Raw genomic sequence first — 19,559 nt, 5'->3', positions numbered from 1 at the left:
AACACAAAAATAACAATAGGTATGCGTTTCAACACGACCCACGCAACACGCATGCGCATAAGAGACATGTCACCAGTAAAATAGGTCAGCTTTGTTTACCTGTGCAGTACTTTGAACAATACTGGATGCTTATGAATAAGTTTATATCTAAATTATTTACTTCAAGCGTCAACATATCTTGAATAACACCTTTAGCTCAGCTCTTAACTTGACATCTTATACTAGTTCTAACATTGTAAGGCTGAACTGCTGTATTGGACGGGATGGAAAAGCGCAAAAGAACACACTGCCACAAATGTAAGGTGTTAATCTACCATTGTTTCAGATAGCTATTAACCTAGAGCTCTGGAGATGAACACACAAAAACAAATTACTATCATTGAGAAAGTGGGAACACCAGATATGCTATGGATTTAAGCCCAAAATGACTGAGTAAAACTGGGAGGACTATAATTGACCACCTGTTGAACTAACAGTGAAAAATGATAAGCTTAATCCGGTCGGACTTTTATAGAGTGACGTACAGTTAAGAGCCTAGAAATAAACAGATTTCAAATATACACTAGACGAGTGAAGAGGACTTAATAAGTAGTAATATTTATATCCAGATTTTCAATGTGAAGTGTCTTTCCTTTGATGAATTTAAACAAAATGCTGAAGGATAATTGACAAAACTTTATAATCATATACACTTAATTCAAACGAGTATGAAATTTTGTTATAAAAATCTGGAAAAAAGTGATCCCTCGGAAGCATTAATCACAACAAAATTACAAGAGAATTGCAGACTCGGTTTGATTGAGTCTGTACATGAGGGGTTTTGAATACGTGCAACATCTCTCACGCCCCCAGCACCGGCTTTAGCGGTACTCAATTGTCAACACTTAATAGTGCTGGCATCAATGATCCCGAAGGACCAGAAAAATATAACAATAAATATAAAGCCGACAAATGACAATGATTGTTAGATTTTTAACACGGTACTTTTTAAAGACAAAAGTCACAAATAAATATTAGAAACGATACTACCATAAAACGAGCTCAACAGGTTTAAGTGAGGTACTAATTAACAACATATTGATAAACGTCTCATAGACTTACTTTACTCCGTTACGTCACTATATAAAACAATTTGGACATTGACTTCTTCATAAGCACTTTCGGTATTATTCAAAATACTGCAAAGGTAAACGGAGCTGACCTATTTTACTGGTGACTTGTCTCATATGCGTACACGTGTTGCGCGGGTCGTGTTTAAACGCATACCGTTGTTATTTTTGTGTTGTGTTGACTGACTTGATGTAATGTTTAGTACGTTTTTCGTCATATACTTTATTAACAGGCGTATGCCTTATGCATTTTTTAACCAGACCGGTTATTTGTTAGGATTATTTGTTCCATCGTTGTTATTGTTTTCATGACTTAGACAATCACATGTAACACACTTCTTTATGTTTAAGACCCGATATCCTTGCGCGAACCATAAAACTAATTATACACTAACGCACGTCTTAAAACAAGTTATTTGAAATTTTATGTCAGTCTAAAATCACAAAATATAGCAAATTGTTTTGAAAAATCGCTTATGGCGCTAACAAAATTGTGATTACTAGAACTGCCACTGTCATGGCGTGAATACCCCCACCCACCACTTTGTCAGCATTTAGAGCCCAAGGACAAGCTACCTGCAAAATATGAGGTTACTACGCCAGTGCATTGCTAAGTTATGTATTCTACATGCTTCAAATATGAAAATGTCAAAATCAATACACTGCGGACAGGCATTCTTAAGCATTTGAGCAGACAAGCTTATTATAGTAAAATACATGTGACCTTGACCTTTGACACAGTCATCTAAAAATAAAAAGGAGTCATCTACTAGTCATAAACAACCTCAATACATAATATGAAGACTGTTGACCATAGTATTTTTAAGCAATTGAGCTGACAATATTTTTAGTCAAGGCCCCTGTGACCTTGACCTTTGACCCAGTAACTTCAAAATCAATAGGGGTCACCTAATGGTCATGATAAACCTCCATGCCAAATATGTAGACTGCGGGTCAAAGGATTCTTAAGTTATTGGGCGGACAAGCTTTTTGAAGTCAAAGCCCCTTTGACCTTGACCTTTGACCTGATGACCTCAAAGTCAATAGGGGTCATCTACTAATTGTGACTAACCTCCATGCCAAATATGAAGACTTTGGGTCAAAGAATTCTTAAGTTATTGGGCGGACAAGCTTTTTGAAGTCAAGGCCCCTGTGACCTTGACATTTGACCTGGTGACCTCAAAATCAATAGGGGTCATGTACTAATCATGATTAACCATCGTGCCAAATATGAAGGTTGTGGGTCAAACGATTCTTAAGTTATTTGGCGGGCAAGCTTTTTGAAGTCAAGGCGCCTGTGACCTTGACCTTTGACATTGTGACCTCAAAATCGATAAGGTTTATATACTAATCATGACTAACCTTCATGCCAAATATGAAGACTGTGGGTCAAAGGATTCTTAAGTTATTGGGCGGACAAGCTTTTTGAAGTCAAGGCCCTTTGACCTTGACCTTTGACGTGGTGACCTCAAAATCAAAATGGGTCATCTACTAATTGTAACTAACCTCCATGTCAAATCTGAAGACTATGGGTCAAAGGATTCTTAAGTTATTGGGCTGACAAGCTTTTTGAAGTCAAGGCCCCTGTGACCTTGACCTTTGACCTGGTGACCTCAAAATTAATAGGGATCATCTACTAATCGTGACTAACCTCTATGTTAAATATGAAGACTGTTGGTCAAAGGATTCTTAAGTTATTGGGCGGACAAGCCAAAACCGACGGACGGCCGAACGGACAAGCTGATTCCAGGACTCACCCCCTTACAACGTTGTTGTGCGGGGTATAAAAACTGTTTCATTATCCTCGGTGGATCGGAAATTTAAGTTAAAGCGAGCTAGCGGATGCGCGTTAATAGCAATATCTTATCTAAAACTGTTATCCTTACTTTCATTTCATTTCTCCCATTTTCCTTGAAAGGCTTGCAATTCAATTCAACAAGTTACCTTTTTTGCCCTGTTTGGAAAAAAATGGACATAAGATATAATGAAACTTGAATATTTTTACATAAGAAACCATTTATACTTTTTCACATTTCAACAAATTCGTTACTTATCTGGTTTTGATTTCAATAAAGGTATCTTTACCATACTAATTAAAAAAAAAAACGTGAAGATAACAATCAAATTAACAAATTCCAAAGCATACTTAATGATTAAAACAATATAGCTGTATAGTTACAACATAAACAGTCAAATAAATAAATTGAAGCCTTTAGAACGGTCAGTATAACAATACGTATAAACTACTTTAAATATAAGAATAGGAAAGAATATGCCAAATTACAATAAGACAAATTATGCCGATAAAATCAAATGATATGTTGTCATTATCCGTGGAAAACATTTAAAAATGCATTCGGTTCAAAATAGAGAACTGTCCTACTTTTCAAGTAACCATAAGTCGATTTTAATTTCAAAATGTGAATTACTTGCCAAACCATACAAATAATTTTACATTATTTGTTTGCTTGTTTGATTGGGTTTTACGTCACACCGACACAGTATTGGTCATATGGTGACGTTCCAGCTTTACTGGTGGGGGAAGACCTCAGGTGCCCTTCCGTGCATTATTTCAGGCACGAACGGGCACCCGAGTAGAACCACCGACGTTCCGTAAGCTAGCTGAATAGCTCCCTCACATGAAAGAATCCAAAGTCCCTGTCGCGATTCGAACCCCGATGAGGGGCAAGTGGTTTGAAGTCAACGACCTTTACGCATGTCTGAAAACAGCTAAAAATTGGACATAAGATATACTGAAACTTAAATATTTTTACATTAGAGGCCATTTATACTTTTATCCACATTTCAACATATTCGTTAATGATCTGTTTTCGATTTCAATAAAAAGTATCTTTTTGTGATCAAGAACCTTTACAAGAAATCAATCAATCAATCTGTCATAATAATCATACAGTTTATCAGTATATATTTCTATATATACTGAAAAATAACTGACATTAACTGGATTTTCTCAATTTGATTTATTGCCTACCGGTTTCTATAATCATCAAGGCAAAAAAAAACCATAAAACCATAGTTACAACGTCATTTGACGTTATTTGTTCCGTTAGTTTTATCATTTTACAACGAGTAAATATTTCCCTACAGCGATACATTGAGATGAAGTGTAAATATCATGTTGCTGTTCGTATAAACATCTATACACGTAAATGTTAGCGAATATTTTTGGAGTCCGCGCCGAAGCGCGGCGCCTTTTATGTAATGAAATCAGAATTTGTGAAAGGGCGACAGCAACTTCTCGAGCCTTTTATAGTTGTTCATAATAAAAGCCGATCATTCCGATCGGTATGAGGGTGCTTGATTATTAATTAGTCGCGATATGTACAATGAATAGCGAACTGGAGAATTTCGCAATGCAAACATTTTCAAATTAATTAACCTTTTCCGTCAATAAATCGCGCTCTTCGGGGTATTTTTATTTATCATTTTTGTAGTACACAGTGGGTTATTATGGTATGTTATTTCGAAAGCTGTAAATAGAATGTTGAGTTGATGACCTAAATATTCCGAAAATCTATTTATAGAGGGATGTACTCCTGTCGGTAATTCCCGGTCTCTCCTGGTCTATTTTGACGACCGGCGAATAGTACCACACGTTTATTGTCCGGTCTCTTCCGGTTTTGGAGTAGATGTTTGATATCGTTACAGAACAGAACAAATATTTTACAGATAAATAAGCTTTTTTTCACTTAGTTTGGTTACAATAATTAATAAAAATAGATCAACTCTCAAATTTATTGATTATTATTATACATAAACATACAATTCGAAAAAAAAACCAACAACACAAATCGCATGTTTTATTTTATCTATATGAGATAAAAACAATAAATATGTACAATAATTGAGAAAAATGTACATTTTTATGGCATTAATATGACACTATCAACTTTGAAACATTTTATTTAATTTGTTATTCGTGTTTAGTAAAGATGCCGAGGAATTATTCAAAGTTACAAATCAGATTTTATGAATTATTCAATTGATTGATAATTTAAAAAATGATAAAGAAAAATACAAATGTACATGTATATGGTTTAAGAATAAACAATATTATATATTGAAAGTTTAACCATAATTTACTGACTTTTTCCAGTTAGGTTTTGACTTATAATCGTCGGTCATTATGACAATTGAATTCTTAAAATAGTAGTAAACGTAAAAACTCAGTATTAAAGTAGTGCATAAAACACAAAAAAGAAAAGAAAACAATATTAATAAAATCTGTATTTTTTTTATTAAAAAAGATATTACAATTAGTGTATAATAAACATATATGCTCAACATGGTAATATAACAAGTGTCATATTGTTACTTAGTGTGAACAGATAGCTTAAGAGGGGGTCTTCGCTAATAGCGATAACATAATAAGGGACAATTACACAAGTGTGGTGTTGATCATGCGTTACTCATATGGATTATAAATGATTGTATACATGTATATCCGTTGCTATTAATAACCACGATCATAAAGAAATAACAAGTAATATTCTAATTTCTAGCATGCCAATCAAAATTATAAATAATGAACAATGTCTTTCGTTCGTTCATTCATAAGTGATATACAATTCTGGTAAAAACCAATGAACCATTGAACAGTTTATAAGAATATCTTGTCATCATATATCTACTAGTTCATCTGCACCTGCTGCATTTCTTGCTTGGACGCCCTTTGATGCTTTGCATCAATGCTTTTCTTGTTTTATTATTTTTATGCTTGTAGTGTGTAGCGTAAAAAGCGATTATTGTTATTTTGAAGGGAGTTTTGTTGATTTGTTGGGGTTGGTTGAGTTTAATCGTTGTGATCTTTAATTAATCATTTTTCATTGGTTGTAATTTGTTGTTTTTGTTATTGCATTATATTTTGTTGTTGAGTAACATCTGTTTTGTAAGCTATATTTGGTTGATACTGGTTGAGTTGTATCGAGTGATTTTGTCTTGTCAAGATTTGTTTTAAAAGATATCTGCAAATACTGGGTGTTTAGTTTGAGCTGTTTTCCGATGCTGATTAAATTAAAAGTTTTTTTTTGTTTGAATGTTTGTGGTCCTTACTGTATCTCGGAGTCGTAAAATAATTCATTCTATGTGCTTTATATTTTGGCGATTTTATTGTCTAGTTTGATTATGAGTTGTTTAGAGCTCGAGCTCGCCAGGTGTTGTATAAAAGACGTATACTTGAAAAGATATTTTTTATCAGGGTTCTTTGTTTTGGGTGTAAATAAAAATCAGAGTTTGTTGTTTAAATGTATATATGGATTTGAGATAGAAAAAGAGAAAGACACCTATAAAATATCGTTAAGTGGACAATTAAATGCCAGTAACTGTTACAATTACATCAAGTCAGTCATTCTCCTGACACTATCAATTAATCAATCAATCAAAGCAACCAACCAACCAATCAATCAATCATTAAATAAATATTTTTATAATATTTGTATCACCAATATAATATATATATAAAAGGACCTTGCAGAATTAGTTACCAAGTATAGTAGTTAAATGCGCATTATTCAATTATTCTACGATAAAATAAACATTTGAACATGTATTAACTACAGTCTGTACAATTTGTTAAAAAAATGTGAAGATAACAATCATATAAACATATTCCAAAGCATTCTAAATGATTTAACCAATATAGCTGTATGGTAACAAGATAAACATTCAAATAAATAAATAAATAATACGAACAAACTACTCTACATATAAGAACAGGAAAGAATATGCCAAATTACAATAGACCCCAATACAAATTATGCCGATAAAATCAAATGATATGTTGTCTGATCCGTACAAAACATTAAAAAATGTATTCAATCCACATAATACAACTATCCTTCATTTTTATGGACCTTAAGTCGGTTTAAGTATCAAAATGCCAAACCATAAAAAGATTATTTTACATTGTCGCATGTCTTAAAACAGCTTATTTGGAATTTCATGTCTGTCTATAGCAAAATGTAATGATTTAATCAAGATAGCTTTATAGTTACAACATAAACATCCAAATAAATAAAATGAAGTCTTTAAAACGGTCAGTATAACAATACATATAAACTACTTTAAATATAAAAATCGGGGGAAAATATGCCAAATTACAATAAGACCAATTATGCCGATAAAATCAAATGATATATTGTCTTAACCGTATAAAAAATTTAAAGAATGTATGCGATTCATTATACAACTGTCCTATATTTAAACAAACATTAAGCCGGTTTTAATATTAAAATGCGAATTACTTGCCAAACCATTAAAATAATTTTACATTAACGCATGTCTAAAAACAGCCAATTTGGAATGTCATAAGTGTCTATAGCAAAATGTATTGATGAATTGCTTATGGCGCTAACAACCGTAAAATATAAAAATGAACATCTCCAGCTTGCGATTAAAAATGAATGATTGAATTTAAATATAATACTTGTTGCAAATGACAAATTCTACTGATACCTGCAAAGTACAAAATTGATATGCAATGCCATATTGTTCACTGAAGCATTTTTTTGGAATACAAAAGTACTTTTTGTTCCTTCTGTAACGTTATTGTAAAACCCGTCAGGTATTATATTTACCATTGTAGGATATGAGATAATCTTGATCTGTATAAATATGATGAACTAGCGTCTGGCACTCCAGGGCATTTCTCTGGTATCACTAGTCTTTGCAACTCTGCTTTAACTTCTACATACTCTTTATCTTCTGCCAGGCAATTTAAAAATTGTTCACATGTGCTATAGCGGTCATATAGTTTCATATACAATAATGACTGCTTCATCAGAAGCTTTTCAATTTGTTCTTCCTTTTCAGCTTTCTTAATGAATGCCGGCGTATCAAAAACATCATACGCATCAAATAATTTCTTGGTTTCTCGAATAAGTTGTTCATCTTTACTAAGAAGTTGATCTATTTTATCAATAGCTAACTTTTTTTGCAGCTCAGAAATTCGTCCAAAGAAAAGATTTCTGTCTTCTATCATATAACTTTTAAGGTTATTACACTTAATGCAGTCTTGTAAGAATTTGAGGGCATCAAATAATCTGAACAAAAGTAAATTTGGAGCAAAAAGGTTTTTTGGTGTATTCTCTGCTTGCCATAAAATAACATTCTTTACTATGTATGACGTTATTGCCGGACAAATCGGTTTTAGAGCTGTCTCTGAAAGCTTTTTCAACAATATATATACTTTGAGATGATGTTCATTTAGAGAATTCACCAACAAAAGTTCTGCATTTGTAAAGCAAATACGCCATTCTGTATCAGGAAATTGACTTTGAACTTCTGCAACCGGAACAACATGACCTTCGGATCCCGATATCTCCTTTATTAATGTACTGTTCGGCCAGTCGTATGTTCTCTTTCTTTGCTCCCATTTTCCAAGAAGATCTTGACTTTGACACTTAAATCCAGCTACAAAGTCAAATGATATGTTTTCACTTCGAAATGAAACACATGGTCCATGTTTACGAAATAAATTAACAGGCGATCCAATTAAATCAACTCTATGGGCTTTTCTGCCATATTCAGAATACTCAACAAAACTTTCAGTAAATCTATTGGAAATATATGTTTTACCATTTTGCTCAATGAGACAATTTTTTACTTCATTTGATAGAGCCATTTTATTACAATTACTCAGCACAAGTCTGGTATAGCCAGGCGAACATAGATATTTATCCATGTGAAAAACAACAAAACTAGAATCAGAAGTCCCTTCTTCTAAACATTTAACGTCTTTGTAAAGGATCAAACGATCAATATCACTTTCGTAATATTTAGTTATTCCCTCAGCTTTACTTCCCGCGGTCATTTGAGTGTATTCTGGCCAAATTATATTCAATTTACGGTTCATCTCAAGAAAGATATTTCTTCGGAGCTGAATAAGTTCCATGCGATAACCAATTATATTCAAACATCGAGAAAGTCTTGTTGAAACATGTTCCATGACTTCGTTTGGTTTTTGTTTCAAATATCTCAAAATATTTTTTTTCTTTTCTTTTCTTTCGGTGAATATTTGTCCTTGGTTAACTTTTCATATGCAGTTCTGTAAATAAATAGACCATGCGAATGTATAAACATTTTAAATGTTTTGGTATTTTTAGTTATCTACAAATAATCTAGTGATAACATGTTTTATTTCTAGATTCTACGACCACCACCCGTCACGGATATTTTTAGCAGTTAATGAACAGAAGTATATTTTGTTTGTGTCAAACACAACAATAAACATGATAACAGTTTGGCGACATTCCTAGTGGGCTTTATGATGACGTTTATTCTTTCTTAAGCATTACTGGATGTTCCGCTTCCAGTTTGTGAAAGTTAAAGTTGAAACATCGTGGTTAAAAAAGTCTAATTTATCGTGAAATGATCAGAGATATGGAAATTATGTATCCTGGAGTGGTCAGGTTAATTCCTTGCCCTTGCCACCCATTAAAATGCTAGCTGATGGAAAGCAATATGAAGCTCTAGGACCCCGCTACGCCGATGACGACGGCCATGATAGTTCAGCTGAATTGTTTCATATGGAAAGTCAGAGTAGCTCTCATGGGGGTTGGAACACTTTTAAACAATCCCAAGAAAGAAAAAAAGCTTGGTTCAATTGTGACTGAATATGAATAAAGAGAAATATGAATATTGATGATAAACTTTTGGTGATATTTGCCGATGACAAAGAATGTAAACAATATATGCAATCAATTGAAAAGAAACCCGATACATGTCTGAATATTTCAACAAAAGTCGGTCAAATTGAACAACAACTCGAGAATGATTGACTAAAACTCAATTGAACAAGAGGCTAGAAGTAGGCGAAACAATTTATTATTTGCTTGTTTTTCTGAAACTCGACATAATATTGTAAAATACAATTATAAACATTCTCTAAGATTCTCTTAAAATATTAAGTTGCCATATATTACTAGAGCCCATCCTTTAGGGCCGTTTAACAAAGAATATACTAGGTCTATAATCGTTATCTTCCGTGATTACGGAGACGTTAAAACATTCTCTCTCACGCTTACAAGCTGGTCGGATCGACGAAAAGTATCAATAGAAATTTCCTTAAGAAATTGTGGATGGTAGACGCATTCTTTGGCCCATGATAAAAATCCTACGTGAACAATATCCAGATAATAAAGTAAGCTTCATTTATCCCTGTAAAATAATTTTGACGGGGATGTTGTGTACGACTGTGTCACGAATTGCACCACCAATAGCCTACACATTTAATAAGAACTTTCCACTATCACCAAAAAGGACGACAGACTAGAGCACCAAGGATCGGCCGTAAGAACTCAATCTCCTGATTGTAAGGCCACCTCATCACGTGATCAATCAGGTAAATAGTCATCAACAACTCCTCTTCAGAGTAGCCAACAAACATTCCATGATTTATCTCAAACACACAAATATATTGACAGACAATCTCGAAGTAAATCAAGATAGCCACCGCTACACATGAACGTCGTTTTGTGCGTGCTACCACCAGGCTCCGCGACGCTACCAAACTTCAGACGCACCACGAGCTCAAAAAGCACCACGAGATGTGGGAGCACGTGGCTTCATACGCCCTTGGAATAATCATTCACCAAATGGCCAAAATCACACTCTAGATTCTGTGCAAAGTGTTAATACCAGTGCAATTGATAACTGCAAAAGCCCGGATGGAAGAGACTAGGTTCACGGGGGCTCAGTGACAGCTTTGGTGACTTGAAATTTCTCAGTTTAAATGTAAGTGGCCTTAAACGAAGATTGAAATATCAAGAATTTCTGGACATGATTACGTTTTATGATATCATTATAATTCTTGACACGAAATTAGACGTAGTTGATATCAATGGCTATACTTTTGTTGTCGAAAAACAGGTCGGAAATTCAATAAATGAGAAAATCTGGACGAATAGGTATACATGAACGTAACACATTTTTCAAATTATATCAAAATAATAGATAGCAATTCCGAAATATATATGCCAGAATGTCCCAGCTTCCTGACTTCATACCGTCGAACTTCGTTTTAAACGATATATTTGATATTGATCAGGAAGCTCAAGCCTCTTCGATAAATTCACATTGCTAGAAAAATATAATATCCAACTAGGTAGGTTCTCTCAAGATAAGAGAACTTACAAACATGGTTTGGGGCTCATTGAAACGTGTCGAAACAATTATCTATTTAAAATGAACGGCTAATTTGACGTTGACGTTAATTTCGGTAAATTAACAATCAGAGATAAGTCTTTAATTGATTATGTTATCGTCACAGTTGGAATGTTTCAATATGCTTACTATTTGAAAATACTAGAACCTGATAGCCTATTTTCAGACGGACACAGTGCTTTAAAGTTTTTGTTTAATTTGTTTAACACACCTAGAAACTGTGTGATAATAGAACCATTCATAATAAACCAAGTTGGCAGCTTCAAAACTCTGAAAAATTTAAAGCTAACATATGTTTAGATGACATAGAATATATTAAGTGCCAGTGAAGCATATACCCGCAATATTTAAATACTGTAGTAAACGTAACTCAACAGTTACAGGATTTTTTATCCAAATCGGCAGAACTTTTTATTAAAAAACGAAAATTTAATAAAACTGATATAAACAAGATATGTTTTTAAAACATCGGAAGCCAATTATTCATGTGATCAGGTTATTATGCATGACTTCTGACCCTGTGAACAAACAATTAATAAGGGTTATCTAGTATCTACTGGTCATGACTAGTCACAAGGTAATAATTCTTGTGACCCCATAGGTTGTATGCAGCAATTTAAGTTATTACAAATCTTACCAAAAAATATATGCATAAATTTTATGAATCATGTAGGCCTCATTAATGACAGCCAAGTTGTTATATTACATATAAGACCTTCAAATGTGTTTACGAAAAACCTTTTTTATTTAATATAAAATTATCAACTAAGGCAATTTGAGTTGTTGAGTTATTGATTAGAAACCGTTATCAAGTACAAGGTCAATATGACATTGACCCCTTGACCCCAAAATCAAACCGTTTTTACCTACAAGGTCAATGTGACCTTGACCCTTGACCCCAAAATCAATAGGTGTCATCTGCTGGTCATGACCAATCATCATACCAAGTTTGAAGTTCCTAGGCCTAAGCGTTCTTTAGTTATTGATCGGAAACCGTTTTTACCTACAAGGTCAATGTGACCTTGACCTTTGACCCCTTGACCCAAAAATCAATAGGGGTCATCTGCTGGTCATGACCAATCATCATACCAAGTTTGAAGTTCCTAGGCCTAAGCGTTCTTTAGTTATTGATCGGAAACCGTTTTTACCTACAAGGTCAATGTGACCTTGACCTTTGACCCCTTGACCCCAAAATCAATAGGGGTCATCTGCTGGTCATGACCAATCATCATACCAAGTTTGAAGTTCCTAGGCCTAAGCGTTCTTTAGTTATTGATCGGAAACAGTTTTTACCTACTAGGTCAATGTGACCTTGACCTTTGACTCTTGACCCCAAAATCAATAGGGGTCATCTGCTGGTCATGACCAATCATCATACCAAGTTTTAGGTTCCTAGGCCTAAGCGTTCTTTAGTTATTGATCGGAAACCGTTTTTACCTACAAGGTCTAAGTGACCTTGACCTTTGATCCCTTGACCCCAAAATCAATAGGGGTCATCTGCTTGTCATGGCCAATCACCATACCAAGTTGGAAGTTCTTAGGCCTAAGCGTTCTTTAGTTATTGATCGGAAACCGTTTTTACCTACAAGGTCAATGTGACCTTGACCTTTGACCCCTTGACCCTAAAACCAATTTGGGTCATTTGCTGGTCATGACCAATCACCATACTAAGTTTGAAGTTCCTAGGCCTAAGCATTATTTAGTTATTGATCGGAAACCGTTTTTACCTACAAGGTCAATGTGACCTTGACCTTTCACCCCTTTACCCCAAAATCAATAGGGGTCATCTGCTGGTCATGACTAATCACCATACCAAGTTTGAAGTTCCTAGGCCAAAGCGTTCTTTAGTTATTGATCGGAAACCGTTTTTACTTACAAGGTCAATGTGACCTTGACCTTTGACCCCTTGATTCCAAAATCAATAGGGATCATCTACTGGTCATAACCAATCACCATACCAATTATGAAGTTCATAGGCCTATCACTCGGAAACCATTTGGTCTACGGACCGACGGACCGACAGACAGACAAATGCAAAGGAATATACCCCCTCTTCTTTGAAGTGGGGGCATAATAAATAACGATATCAACAAACCATGGTTCGGACCAAAATGTCATAAGGCCCGATAAGACAACCATGACGATATAACAAATTATCATAATAATAAAAAATTTCAATCAAACAAGATTACAAAATGCTAGTAAACAGTATACAAGGTATTAAAGAACTATTCTTATATAAACGAAAATAAAACAAAATGGCAAACAAACTAAGAAAAAAAAAGTAAAATGAGGAGTGAGAACCGAAAACAATGTTGGAAATATTTGAACGGTTTTAAACATAAAAGTCGATAACCGTATTGGAATTTTACGATTATTTCAAGAATATAAATAACTCGGACACTGATAATAATCAATTCGACCCGAGCGAATATATAAACACACCTAAGGCAAACTTCTTTTTAAATAAGGAAATTTGCGCAGACGAAATTTAAAAATGTATTAAAAAATTAAATATTTAATCATATGATATAAATAATCTTCTTCATGAAAACCATGCTGACTTCAGAAAATACTACAGCTGCTTGGTTCATACCTTCACGTTAATGCTCTCATTGGAATTCTAAAGAAAGAAAAAACAGAAATTGTTCTTTGCATATGTCGATTTTTCTGCTGCATTTGATAAAGTATGAAAAGTAGCTTTATGGCAAAAACTAATCAAAGCGAATATAAATGGGATAATATTTAATTTAATTTATAATATGCATCAAAATATAAAATCAAGAATAACGGAGAATTTTCTGATTGTCTCTGTTCAAATACAGGCGTCACACAGGGTGGAAATTTAAGTCCAGTTTTATTTTCCAACTTTTTAACGATTTACAAGAACACTTATAATCTCAAAGATCAGTAGGGATCGAGTTAACAGATGCACTCGACGCTGAATAATGGCTCACACTATTAGTCCCACTCTATGCCGATGGTACAGTGATTATATCTCATTCAAAAATTAATTTTTAAATATTAACATAAAAAGCAACGTAGTGATATTCGGTTTCATATAGGCATTTCAAATTTAGATAAAACGGACAAATATTTATACCTTGGAATCATTTTCAACAGTAATGGTTCTTTGTACACATCATCCAACAAGCTAATAGCCTATACCGTCTCTTAACAGAGGTAAATAATTCAAATTTAATTCTTAAGCTTTTTGACCATACAATTATTATGTATCGATCAGAACTTTTTTTTGGCTATGACTCTTTAAACAATGATTGAAAAAGGTCAGTGCAAGTTTCTTAGAAACATATTAGTGCTCGTAAATCAACATCTAAATATATGTAATTCGGTGAGACTGGAGTAATGGCGATATTAGTTATGATTTAAACAGGATGATTTCATTTTGGAGGCTAGTTACTGGGTAGGTCTTAAAATTATCTCACAAAATTTATCATGCTTAAACAACTACAAAAGAGTTTAAATGACTGAAACGTATAAAAATTACACTTGAATTTAGTGGTGCAGATTTGTGGTTCCTTTAACCTGCCCTAAATTGTCCACACTTTGGTAATTCTATAAAAAATCCTTATTGACCAGTATTATCAGGACTGGAACACACAACTTAAGTCATCTGATAAAGGTAGATGTTTTGCCGTCTACAAAGAACCCCAAAGTATTGAAAAATATCTGATACGTTTACCTTAGTATGAACGCGAAAAAATGTTAAAATTTAGTACAAATAACACGCACTTTCTAGAAGAAACAGGACGCTGGGACTGGCGGCTTTAGAAAAAAGGCGATGGGTTCTTTATCCAGAAAACGTTATCGGCAATAGCAAACACTACTTATTACGTTGCGAAAAATTCAAAGAACAAAGACAAAACATTTTACAAAATTTCTGCTTTGAAAATAATGGTCTTAACTCTAAACAAAATATCAATATACAGTCGGAAAATAACCTTAAAATACTTTGTAGATTCTTATCAATATTGTTCAAATGAGTCCCGCAGACATTAAAATATAGCCATTGAAAACATTAATTTATTTGTTATCACTGCATTAATGATAGAAAAATAATGATCTTATTGAATGTGTCATTTTAAGCTTGATAAGTTCCGCCGGGAGTACGTCGATCATGTATATTAATCAATTTTAGTTAAATCTTTTCGAATATGAAAATTGAAGAATATCGAAGACGTCCTGTTCCCCTGACGACCATGCATTATAAAATTATTTAATTCTGTATTACTGATTACAATATATTAATTATTAGTGGGTAAAGTACCTTATTGCGTAAATCCTGATAAATCCGGTGAATATTTATTCCAACTGAGTGGGAAACATGCACAATATTTATATTTATTGATTCGGCAGGTTACAAAATGTATTGTCTTAGTAGAAACAGCGATTTGCACGAGGCATTCATTCACACACACAACTAAAAAATAGAATTACTTGAGCGTTCAATAAGGCATTGTAGTGCTAAACGATTATTTATGTTGAAGTTTAAAATTATATTAGGTTCTAATATATTCTCGCGTTTCTTTAAAACATTAAACATGTCTATTATTATTTAATCTCTGTCTAATAATAAATAAATGTCTATTAATTCTGCATTTTCTTTTTCAGGACTTTTTTCAACCGGAACATATTGTTGAGTATTATTTTGTTAACCCTTATGTATTTTTTTTAATTTCTCGGTGAATAAAAATAATTAATTTGACTTGTTAGTTTTGATAGCTGTCACTCAATACATTCGTATGAAGATCAAAGGTAGTTGTTTACACCAATAACCTTCCAAATTAGGTATTGTTTGCACCGGTTTCAGTTACGAACAGCAAATGTAAATTTAAGTTGTTTTAAATATCAAAATTCAAAGAATTGAGCTATCAGACTGAACAGAAGTGCAACTGAATCGCTTAGAGCTATACTGGGGGGGGGGGGGTCACAAGCCATTTTAAAATTAGGCTCCGGCAGGTTTAAGTATATATGATTTAGTAAACCACATTATGATTCATTTTAAGGCCGATGTAAATTATTTTCGTAGGAATAGAAAATGAAAATATGTTTCGATTGCTTATGCAGACTACGTGTGTGTGACGACACATGTATTATCTCAATATAGCCAGGCCTGTGTTACGTAACATGTTTTATTTAGTGGTTAATACTTAGTTGCTACTCGCCATTATGCGATAATGGCCTGAAGATGTGCATAATGGCCTGAGGGGCGCAGGCCCAAAGGGCATTTGGGACTCGAGGGCCATTACCGCATAATGGCGAGCAGCAAATGAAATTTGCAGTTCATCGTGAATATAAAACCACGTAAAAGACCGTTATATATTCTCAGTTGGACTGATTTTCGTATTTAGTAAGGTTAACGCGTAGGACTTAATTCTGGTGGCTTTTTCACAAATTTGCGTAACTCTTTTGAAAAGTAAATTGTCAATCAGAGGTCAACGTATGTTGCTGCGTGGAATTTATTTACATTGTAATCGTAGCCTAATATTAATTGCAGGCAAAACATTTTTATTGACTGCTCAAAAATCTAATTTGCAAAATTTATTCACACAATTGCTGGTGTCTAATACTGTGCAATATCCATTTTAATTGTTCATAATTTGTTCAAATGTCCCTGTCACACTGTATACAGACGATTTTTATTGCTCCTTGTATGCCTCTGTGTAGAAAGCATACACCGACAGACCTTTTGATCATGAAAAAAAGTCATGCACAATGTTTCCCTGACAAATATGCTGATTACGAAATAGACATCTGTTTTTGTACACTTCATCAGTGAACTTATGTGACCTTAGGGGAAATCAAGTTGCACACGTGTCAGATTATACTGTAAATTACAGCATTTCTTAAAATAGCAACACATTTTTTTCAGTTACCAATAATCATTTTAAATATTGAGTAAATTTATGATTTTTTGTTTAATTGGATTTAATTTACGGTAATAGAAATTCGTATCTGTATGGAAAAGGGATTAGGTAAGTAGATAACGTGGAAAAAAGCTATAGGAAAATGGATAAGTTCGAGAATATGCGTGATTATAGGGGAATCTGTTGGTACCAGTTTTGACTAGATAACCAAATAACCCAACGGACAGTTTTGTTTTCATACGATATTAGTCTGGCTACCGATTTTCCTACGCACTGTTGTAACAATAAATCAACAAATATGTGCTGGCAGCTTTCGATTGAAAATTTAAAATTTATTATGAAATGCCATAATTTTCACTGAAGCATTTTTTTTAATACAAGTGTACTTGTTGTTCCTACTGAAACGTTATTTAATATCTGTCCGGTATTTATATTACCATTCTAAAATACGAGATAATCTTCTTCTAAATAAGTAAGGTGAACTAGCGTCTGGTGGTCCAGGACATTTGTCTGGTATTACTAGTCTTTGCAAATTTGCTTTAACTTCTGAAAACTCTTTATCGTCGTATAGTTTCATATACAATAATGACTGCATCATCAGAAGCTTTTCAATTTGTTCTGCCTTTTCAGCTTCTTAATGTAAGACGGCGTATCAAAAGCAGCATACGCATCAAATAATTTCTTGGATTCTCGAATAAGTTGTTCCTCTTTACTAAGAAGTTGATCTATTTTATCAACATTTAGCTTTTTCGCAGCTCAGAAATTCGTCCATAGAAAAGATTTCTATCTTCTATCATATAACTTTTAAGGTTATTACACTTAATGCAGTCTTGTAAGAATTTGAGGGCATCAATTAACCTGAACAAAAGTAAATCTGTAGCAAAAGTATCTTTTGGTGTGTTCTCTGCATGCCAGAAAATAACATTCTTTTCTATGTACGACGTTATTGCCGGACAAATAGGTTTTAGAGCTGTCTGTGAAAGCTTTTTCAACAATATATATACTTTGTAAAGAATTTACCAGCAAAAGTTCTGCATTTGTAAAGCAAATACGCCATTCGGTATTGGGGAATCGTCTTTGAACTTCTGCAACTGGCACAACATGACCTTCGGGTGCCGATATTTCCTTAACTAAATAAATGTAGTATCTGGCCAATCGTAAGTTCTCTTTCTTTGCATCCATTTTCCAAGAAGATCGCGACTTTGACACTTAAAACCAGTCACAAAGTCAAATAATTTGTTTTCACTTCTAAATGAAACACATTGTCCATGTGTACGAAATAATTTGATACGAGATCCATTTAAATCAACTCTATGGGCTTTTCTGCCAATTTCAGAAAACTCAAAAAAAACTTTCAGTAAACCTATTGGAGATATATGTTTTACCAATTCAATTCAATCTTTATTTAGCAATCGGCACAAATATGCCTTTGGCCATTTACAAGTAAATAATTATAGAATATGGCCAAGACAAAATAACATATCAATGTACAATAATAATTCAAATGCATATGATTAATGAAACACATAACATATAAACATGACAATACAATGAAAATAAATTTACAAATTAAGCACTGTTTGCCTGAAAAAATTCATTTCGCTCAATAGCCAGTGTTCTTACTTTAAATGCCTCTTTAATATAAGTTGCTAATTTTACTTGAACAGTTTTATTTTCATTAATGCAACAAATTTATTAAGTGAAGGCCAAGATGTATAATATTTTGGAAGTAAATCTTTTCTGATATTATTATATTTTGGACAAATCAATAAAAAATGATATTCAGATTCAATCTGTTTCTGATTACAAAATAAACACAATCTTTCATTTCTCTCTATATTATTAAATCTACCAGTTTCAATTGCAAGATTATGCGAAGACAAACAGAATCTAGTTAACTAGGATTAAAGATATCAAATAACTGTGAAAGACCTAAAGATTGTCAAGAGTTTGTTTAATTCTTAACACCCAATTATTAACATTTAATTGTGATAGTGTACATTGTTGTATAAAAATGCCACACAAAACAGAATTATTATTATTGTTCTTAAGTTTAATCCAATACTTAAAGGAACGTTCAATACTTATAATAGATAACGGGAATCTTTCGAGTTATCCTAGTACAGCAGCATTTGTAGTTTGTTTTCTAACACCCAGGATAATTTTACAAAACCTGATATGTAACTTGTCAATCTCTTTATAATTGTATATTCCCCAAAGTTCTGAACCATACAATAAAATGGGAACAATAAGTCTATCAAATAATACTAGTTTGGTCTTTAAATCAATGCTTATCTTCTTAAAAAGAGATAATAAACTATTAATGGCTTTACGCGCCTGGTCACATAGGGCCTTAACATCAAAACGAAGATTTCCTGTT

General features: G+C 33.3%; 1 protein-coding gene across 1 annotated transcript; it reads right to left on the bottom strand.

The window, feature by feature from the left end:
- Window positions 1-7,701: 7,701 nt before the first annotated feature.
- LOC132746146 (uncharacterized) lies at window positions 7,702-8,940 on the bottom strand. The gene has a single exon (XM_060735222.1). It carries the CDS (start codon window positions 8,938-8,940, stop codon window positions 7,702-7,704), a length of 1,239 nt encoding a protein of 412 aa, XP_060591205.1.
- Window positions 8,941-19,559: the final 10,619 nt, after the last annotated feature.

Source organism: Ruditapes philippinarum, unplaced genomic scaffold, assembly GCF_026571515.1.
Source record: "Ruditapes philippinarum isolate M1 unplaced genomic scaffold, ASM2657151v2 ctg4096_1_1_1_1, whole genome shotgun sequence".
In the NCBI taxonomy this organism is placed as follows: domain Eukaryota; kingdom Metazoa; phylum Mollusca; class Bivalvia; order Venerida; family Veneridae; genus Ruditapes; species Ruditapes philippinarum.
This window is presented reverse-complemented; position numbering and strand designations above follow the sequence as displayed.